The sequence below is a fragment of the Periplaneta americana genome, chromosome 6, assembly GCF_040183065.1.
Source record: "Periplaneta americana isolate PAMFEO1 chromosome 6, P.americana_PAMFEO1_priV1, whole genome shotgun sequence".
Classification (NCBI taxonomy): domain Eukaryota; kingdom Metazoa; phylum Arthropoda; class Insecta; order Blattodea; family Blattidae; genus Periplaneta; species Periplaneta americana.
This window is the reverse complement of record NC_091122.1, coordinates 150681955-150691954: the sequence shown is the minus strand read 5'-3', so window position 1 is coordinate 150691954 and position 10000 is coordinate 150681955. Positions and strand designations below refer to the sequence as shown.

The window sequence follows — 10000 nt, the reverse complement described above, 5'->3', positions numbered from 1 at the left end:
ATTATTGTATATAATATATCACTGCCACTGGGTGTATACCCAATTGTAGTGTTAATAAATACATGCAAAACCGGAACGATTGACCTTAGTCCGTTATTCTGAATCCCTGAAATAAGAAGGTACTGTAACCCGTAATACGTACTACAATAATTATTTAGAGATTGAAGTCTAAACGCAGATGTTTTAAATCTAAAAGAGATCCATACTGTAGCTCCAGAAGCAGAGATTCGTGGACTCTTACTTTTTTCATGATAATCATGAGATTGTTCAACAATTTACAAAATTAAAAACTTGGTCTCATGCTTTAATGTCTGTCAGTCACGACATGGGGCCAACTTTCGCTATATTATGTACTGAATACCGGTAAATTAGAGATAATAAAACATTTGATTGGAGGCAGTTGTGAAAGCACGAGGCCATGATTTTCGCAAAAGGTCGATGTCAAATCCAATTCACGAGCAATTTGCGTAATTGTACTGAAATTACTATTGGAAATAAAAGCAAAATAGGGCCTACACCTTCGTGACGTTCCTTGGTATTCAATTCATAATTCCGCTACTGAGTGGATTTCGGAAGATTAGTTGCGGGGAAATCGAGAGGAACAGCAACGACGGCTGACATATGTTGGTGACATCAAGACAAAGAGTATGGTTTGGCAACATACAAAGAACGGATGAGGACGACTGGATGATCGTTCACGAAATCTTTGGTGTGATTGGATGATCGTTCACCTCTTCTGACAGGTATGTAGAAATGAAGACAGCAGTCGGCTAGTAGACCTTTGCTCTCCATGGGATGTCGCGCCAAGGATAATGATGTTTATTATTATTATTATTATTACTATTATTATTATTATTATTAACTAACTATTATTATGGTTGGAGGTTAAAATGTCCATTTCAATACGTCCGCAAACAGAAATGTTCACTGGCAAAATGTTCACTTACATAAATGTCCAGAATACAATGTTCACTTATATGAATGTCCATAAAATTAAATGTCCACTTGTTTAAATGACCACAAATGTAAAATGTCTTCTACATGAGGTCATAATTTTTAATGTATAAATACGCAGAAATGTCCAATTTAAAATGACTTTTATGCAAAATGTCCTATACATGGGATCATAATTTTTAACGTATAAATACGCAGAAATTTTCAATATACAATGATTTTTATGCAAAATGTCCTATACATGGAATCATAATTTTTAACGTATAAATACGCAGAAATTTCCAATTTACAATGATTTTTATGCAAAATGTTCTATACATGGGATCATAATTTTTAACGTATAAATACGCAGAAATGTCCAATTGAAATGACTTTTATGCAAAATGTCTTATAGGTACATGAGATCGTAATTTTTTATGTATAAACACACAGAAATATCCAATTTGCAATGAATTTTATGCAAAATGTCCTATACATGGGATCATAATTTTCAACGTATAAATACGCAGAAATTTCCAATTTACAATGATTTTTATGCAAATGTCCTATACATGGGATCATAATTTTTAACGTATAAATACGCAGAAATGTCCAATTTAAAATGACTTTTATGCAAAATGTCCTATAGGTACATGAGATCGTAATTTTTAATGCATAAACAACGCGGAAATTTCCAATTTACAATGATTTTTATGCAAAATGTCCTATACATGGGATCATAATTTTCAACGTATAAATACGCAGAAATTTCCAATTTAAAATGACTTTTATGCAAAATGCCCTATAGGTACATGAGATCGTAATTTTTAATGCATAAACACACAGAAATATCCAATTTGCAATGATTTTTATGCAAATGTCCTATACATGGGATCATAATTTTTAACGTATAAATACGCAGAAATGTCCAATTTAAAATGACTTTTATGCAAAATGCCCTATAGGTACATGCGATCGTAATTTTTAATGCATAAACACACAGAAATATCCAATTTGCAATGATTTTTATGCAAAATGTCCTATACATGGGATCATAATTTTTAACGTATAAATACGCAGAAATTTCCAATTTACAATGATTTTTATGCAAAATGTCCTATGCATGGGATCATAATTTTTAACGTATAAATACGCAGAAATTTCCAATTTACAATGATTTTTATGCAAAATGTCCTATACATGGGATCATAATTTTCAACGTATAAATACGCAGAAATTTTGAATTTACAATGATTTTTATGCAAAATTTCCTATACATGGGATCATAATTTTTAACGTATAAATAGGCAGAAATTTCCAATTTACAATGATTTTTATGCAAAATGCCCTATACATGGGATCATAATTTTCAACGTATAAATACGCAGAAATTTCCAATTCAGAATGACTTTTATGCAAAATGTCCTATAGGTACATGAGATCGCAATTTTTAATGTATAAACACACAGAAATATCCAATTTGCAATGATTTTTATGCAAAATGTCCTATACATGGGATCATAATTTTCAACGTATAAATACGCAGAAATGTCCAATTTAAAATGACTTTTATGCAAAATGTCCTATACATGGGATCATAATTTTCAACGTATAAATACGCAGAAATTTCCAATTCAGAATGACTTTTATGCAAAATGTCCTATAGGTACATGAGATCGAAATTTTTAATGCATAAACACACAGAAATATCCAATTTGCAATGATTTTTATGCAAAATGTCCTATACATGGGATCATAATTTTTAACGTATAAATACGCAGAAATTTCCAATTTACAATGATTTTTATGCAAAATGTCCTATACATGGGATCATAATTTTTAACGTATAAATACGCAGAAATTTCCAATTAAAATGATTTTTATGCAAAATGTCCTATACATGGGATCATAATTTTCAACGTAAAAATACGCAGAAATTTTCAATTTACAATGATTTTTATGCAAAATGTCCTATACATGGGATCATAATTTTTAACGTATAAATACGCAGAAATTTCCAATTTACAATGATTTTTATGCAAAATGTCCTATACATGGGATCATAATTTTCAACGTATAAATACGCAGAAATTTCCAATTCAAAATGACTTTTATGCAAAATGTCCTATAGGTACATGAGATCGTAATTTTTAATGTATAAACACACAGAAATATCCAATTTGCAATGATTTTTATGCAAAATGTTCTATACATGGGATCATAATTTTTAACGTATAAATACGCAGAAATATCCAATTTGCAATGATTTTTATGCAATCTGTCCTATACATGGGATCATAATTTTCAACGTATAAATACGCAGAAATTTCCAATTCAGAATGACTTTTATGCAAAATGTCCTATAGGTACATGAGATCGCAATTTTTAATGTATAAACACACAGAAATATCCAATTTGCAATGATTTTTATGCAAAATGTCCTATACATGGGATCATAATTTTCAACGTATAAATACGCAGAAATGTCCAATTTAAAATGACTTTTATGCAAAATGTCCTATACATGGGATCATAATTTTCAACGTATAAATACGCAGAAATTTCCAATTCAGAATGACTTTTATGCAAAATGTCCTATAGGTACATGAGATCGTAATTTTTAATGTATAAAAACACAGAAATATCCAATTTGCAATGATTTTTATGCAAAATGTCCTATACATGGGATCATAATTTTTAACGTATAAATACGCAGAAATGTCCAATTTAAAATGACTTTTATGCAAAATGCCCTATAGGTACATGAGATCGTAATTTTTAATGCATAAACACACAGAATTATCCAATTTGCAATGATTTTTATGCAAAATGTCCTATACATGGAATCATAATTTTTAACGTATAAATACGCAGAAATATCCAATTTAGAATGATTTTTATGCAAAATGTCCTATACATGGGATCATAATTTTTAACGTATAAATAAGCGGAAATTTCCAATTTACAATGATTTTTATGCAAAATGTCCTATACATGGGATCATAATTTTCAACGTATAAATACGCAGATATTTCCAATTCAGAATGACTTTTATGCAAAATGTCCTATACATGGGATCATAATTTTCAACGTATAAATACGCAGAAATATCCAATTTACAATGAGTTTTATGCAAAATGTCCTATACATTGGATCATAATGTTTAACGTATAAATACGCAGAAATTTCCAATTTACAATGATTTTTATGCAAAATGTCCTATACATGGGATCATAATTTTCAACGTATAAATACGCAGAAATTTTCAATTTACAATGATTTTTATGCAAAATGTCCTATACATGGGATCATAATTTTTAACGTATAAATAAGCGGGAATTTCCAATTTACAATGATTTTTATGCAAAATGTCCTATACAAGGGATCATAATTTTCAACGTATAAATACGCAGATATTTCCAATTCAGAATGACTTTTATGCAAAATGTCCTATAGGTACATGAGATCGTAATTTTTAATGTATAAACACACAGAAATATCCAATTTGCAATGATTTTTATGCAAATATCCTATACATGGGATCATAATTTTTAACGTATAAATACGCAGAAATGTCCAATTTAAAATGATTTTTATGCAAAATGCCCTATAGGTACATGCGATCGTAATTTTTAATGCATAAACACACAGAAATATCCAATTTGCAATGATTTTTATGCAAAATGTCCTATACATGGGATCATAATTTTTAACGTATAAATACTCAGAAATTTCCAATTTACAATGATTTTTATGCAAAATGTCCTATGCATGGGATCATAATTTTTAACGTATAAATACGCAGAAATTTCCAATTTACAATGATTTTTATGCAAAATGTCCTATACATGGGATCATAATTTTCAACGTATAAATACGCAGAAATTTTCAATTTACAATGATTTTTATGCAAAATGTCCTATACATGGGATCATAATTTTTAACGTATAAATACGCAGAAATTTCCAATTTACAATGATTTTTATGCAAAATGTCCTATACATGGGATCATAATTTTCAACGTATAAATACGCAGAAATTTCCAATTCAGAATGACTTTTATGCAAAATGTCCTATAGGTACATGAGATCGCAATTTTTAATGTATAAACACACAGAAATATCCAATTTGCAATGATTTTTATGCAAAATGTCCTATACATGGGATCATAATTTTCAACGTATAAATACGCAGAAATGTCCAATTTAAAATGACTTTTATGCAAAATGTCCTATACATGGGATCATAATTTTCAACGTATAAATACGCAGAAATTTCCAATTCAGAATGACTTTTATGCAAAATGTCCTATAGGTACATGAGATCGAAATTTTTAATGCATAAACACACAGAAATATCCAATTTGCAATGATTTTTATGCAAAATGTCCTATACATGGGATCATAATTTTTAACGTATAAATACGCAGAAATTTCCAATTTACAATGATTTTTATGCAAACTGTCCTATACATGGGATCATAATTTTCAACGTATAAATACGCAGAAATTTTCAATTTACAATGATTTTTTATGCAAAATGTCCTATACATGGAATCATAATTTTTAACGTATAAATACGCAGAAATTTCCAATTAAAATGATTTTTATGCAAAATGTCCTATACATGGGATCATAATTTTCAACGTATAAATACGCAGAAATTTTCAATTTACAATGATTTTTATGCAAAATACCCTATACATGGGATCATAATTTTTAACGTATAAATACGCAGAAATTTCCAATTTACAATGATTTTTATGCAAAATGTCCTATACATGGGATCATAATTTTCAACGTATAAATACGCAGAAATTTTCAATTTACAATGATTTTTATGCAAAATACCCTATACATGGGATCATAATTTTTAACGTATAAATACGCAGAAATTTCCAATTTACAATGATTTTTATGCAAAATGTCCTATACATGGGATCATAATTTTCAACGTATAAATACGCAGAAATTTCCAATTCAAAATGACTTTTATGCAAAATGTCCTATAGGTACATGAGATCGTAATTTTTAATGTATAAACACACAGAAATATCCAATTTGCAATGATTTTTATGCAAAATGTTCTATACATGGGATCATAATTTTTAACGTATAAATACGCAGAAATATCAAATTTGCAATGATTTTTATGCAAACTGTCCTATACATGGGATCATAATTTTTAACGTATAAATACGCAGAAATGTTCAATTTAGAATGACTTTTATGCAAAATGCCCTATAGGTACATGAGATCGTAATTTTTAATGCATAAACACACAGAAATATCGAATTTGCAATGATTTTTATGCAAAATGTCCTATACATGGGATCATAATTTTTAACGTATAAATACGCAGAAATTTCCAATTTACAATGATTTTTATGCAAAATGTCCTATAGATGATATCATAATTTTTAACGTATAAACACACAGAAATCTCAAATTTACAATGATCTTTATGCAAAATGTCCTATACATGGGATCATAATTTTCAACGTATAAATACGCAGAAATTTTCAATTTCCAAAGATTTTTATGCAAAATGTCCTATACATGGGATCATAATTTTTAACGTATAAATACGCAGAAATTTCCAATTTACAATGATTTTTATGCAAAATGTCCTATACATGGGATCATAATTTTCAACGTATAAATACGCAGAAATTTCCAATTCAGAATGACTTTTATGCAAAATGTCCTATAGGTACATGATATCGCAATTTTTAATGTATAAACACACAGAAATATCCAATTTGCAATGATTTTTATGCAAAATGTCCTATACATGGGATCATAATTTTCAACGTATAAATACGCAGAAATGTCCAATTTAAAATGACTTTTATGCAAAATGTCCTATACATGGGATCATAATTTTCAACGTATAAATACGCAGAAATTTCCAATTCAGAATGACTTTTATGCAAAATGTCCTATAGGTACATGAGATCGTAATTTTTAATGTATAAACGCACAGAAATATCCAATTTGCAATGATTTTTATGCAAAATGTCCTATACATGGGATCATAATTTTTAACGTATAAATACGCAGAAATTTCCAATTTACAATGATTTTTATGCAAAATGTCCTATACATGGGATCATAATTTTCAACGTATAAATACGCAGAAATTTTCAATTTACAATGATTTTTATGCAAAATGTCCTATAGATGATATCATAATTTTTAACGTATAAACACACAGAAATCTCCAATTTACTATGATCTTTATGCAAAATGTCCTATAAATGGATCATAATTTTTAATGTATAAACACGCAGAAGTCTCCAATTTACAATGGTTTTTATGCAAAATGTCCTATACATGAGATCATAAATTTAAAAGGCCTAAATAAACACGCAGAAATCTCCAATTTACAATGATTCTTATGCAAAATGGCCTATACATGAGATCATAATTTTTAATGTAGCTTATGCAAAATATCCTATACATGGACCATAATTTTTAATGTATAAATACACAGAAATTTTCAATTTACAATGATTTTTATGCAAAATGTCCTATACATGAGATCATAATTTTTAATGTATAAACACGCAGAAATCTCCAATTTACAATGATTTTTATGCAAAATGTTATGAACATTTTGTTGTGGACATTTTTTATGTGGACATTATACTATTGGACATTTTTTATACCGGACATTTTGTTGTGGACATTTTGCTAGTGGACATTTTTTATACTGGACATTTTGTTGTGGACATTTTTGTATGTGAACATTTTGCTGGTGGACATTTTTCATACTGGACATTTTGTTGTAGACTTTTTGTATGTGGACATTTTGCTAGTGGATATTTTTTATACTGGACTTTTTGTATGTGAACACTTTGCTAGTGGACATTTTTTACTGGACTTTTTCCCTTGGACATTTTTGTTTGTGGCCATTTTTCCTCTGGACATTTTTGTTTGTGGCTATTTTTCCTCTGGTCATTTTGAAGTGGACATTACTATTATTATTATTATTATTATTATTATTATTATTATTATTATTATTATTATTATTATTTAATTACCTTTTAACTCTATACACTTAGTACAACAACCTTAAAACAGTTCTAAAATTATTGTTTGTGTCGGTCTGCAAACCATTCTTCCATAGTACTTACTGTATTACTGCTCCAATCAATTCAAAATTAAATTCTTCAATTTCCTACAATGCATTCACGTCAGCATTTTCCTGCAAGAATGGTACACCTTCGGAAATTTTACTACGAAGTTTCTCCACCATCTTTCTTTCTCGAAGGTTTGTTAATAAAATATACTCAACTTAACCCGCTGCTCAGAATCTTTCTGGAACGCAATATGGATGTGAACCTCCGATAAGGAAAACATCCGTTTCTTGGGCAACAAATCAAGGACTATACGATGTCTGACGTTTTCAAATACTGTTTACTCGAACACCTCGTACAAAATTTGCTAAAAAAAGAACATAACATAAATAATGGAAGTTGAGCTCTTACCTGTCTGGGTGGACGAGGATGCCCAGGATTCACGAAGTGGTCCTTGTAGAGGATGGCGTCGGCATCCGCAGCCTCTGCCTTGTTCGACGTCACGGTGCAGGTGTCCACGGGGCACCGCGCCTGCGTGAACACGTCTCTGCCGGGCTTGAGGGGTGCCCAAGACCCCAGGCCGTTGTAGATGAGTATCTTCTTCAGCTTGTGAGGGCCGGACTCGCCCGTGGAGGAAGCGGGCGGGATGAACATGAGCTGGTTCGTGATGCGGTCCGAACCGGGGTCCTCGTGAGGCCAGAGCCGGGCGATGCGCCGACCCGTCTTGCGACTCCGCGCCGCCGACAGGGGCCACCGCGTGCCCCCCGACATGTACCACGGCCGCCCCTCCTCCTCCTCCAGAGGAACGTCGTCCGCGCCGTTCAACATGCTGGTGGCTGCTGCTTCCCCTTGGTTTGCCGCTGCCTGCAACACGTGACAGCAGTATAGCATAGAGTAGATCAGCCGTGTCGAAAATATGACTCACGAGCACATTGTGGCTCGCAATGATAGCTGTGCATTTCTCTTACTTCCTGCCTTCCCCAACCCCCAACCTCTCACTCACTGGAATCAAACTCCGTTCCATTTGCTTATTTGTCTCTGACCTGAGCAGAGGCGTATCGTCCAATGTCTCTCTCGAAATCATGTACCTCTACAAAAACGAAAGTTTCATGGAGGATGAGAGGACGCATTTTTTTTTTGCCAATATGATGATATTATTAAAAGTATGATTTGTTCTCAAGTATTAAAAGGAAAACAGTTGTACAACATAAAACCGCATTATACTACATTAGCCGTACCCGTGCGCTCCGCTGCACCCGTTAGAAATAAATATAAAGTAATTAGCCTACATAATTAAAATAGGGCACATTCGTGTTTGATAGAAGGATATATCGCTTATTATGTTACTTAATTTAAATTGTATTAAAAAAATTAAAATGCGACCATTTTGATCCAGAGACCATTCATTCGGTCATAAAAATTATTTTAGGAAATACAGGAAACGAATGTACAGAATAGCTATCAAGTTTTCTGTGCATAAGAAGCTATTTTAATCTTACCTGTCCACGATTCACTCAGAAGTTACTGTAATAACATTATAGCATTATGTCCATCTAGAGAAACTACACTTTCCAATGGTGAATTAATAATTAATTATACAAATCGGTTAATTTAGCTTCCGATATTACTTCATACAAACACAGAAACATTCTCTGTAGGCTATGTTACATAGCTTTCGATTGTTGTTGTACAAGGCCCCTTATAGACGAAGTCATTTGTTTTTTATTTCATTACACCGCCTTAGATGGCGTTGGTATTGTAATTTTGAAACTAATTTATCTCATTAAATATCGGTCACATCAAAATTTTGCGTAGAATAAAACTTATCGGAAATTAGTTTTAAAGAAACTTTTGTTATGAACAATTTTTAATGAAACTTAATAATAAGGGAGATATTTCGATTTAATTCAAGCCCCCTTATAACCCCCCTTTTAAATAAAATATTTTGAATGTCATAGAGCCTAAATTCTAAGTTACAACGAACTT

The 10000-nt window shown here is 31.1% G+C and overlaps 1 protein-coding gene across 4 annotated transcripts in view; it reads right to left on the bottom strand.

The window, feature by feature from the left end:
* Nucleotides 1–10000, bottom strand: part of FucTA (glycoprotein 3-alpha-L-fucosyltransferase A) — a 667380-nt gene that overhangs the window by 65449 nt on the left and 591931 nt on the right. For all 4 annotated transcript variants that reach the window (XM_069829292.1, XM_069829294.1, XM_069829290.1 and 1 more), the window contains one exon: nucleotides 8426–8878. In XM_069829292.1, coding sequence (XP_069685393.1) covers nucleotides 8426–8878 — 453 coding nt within the window. The remainder of the gene's footprint in view (nucleotides 1–8425; nucleotides 8879–10000) is intronic.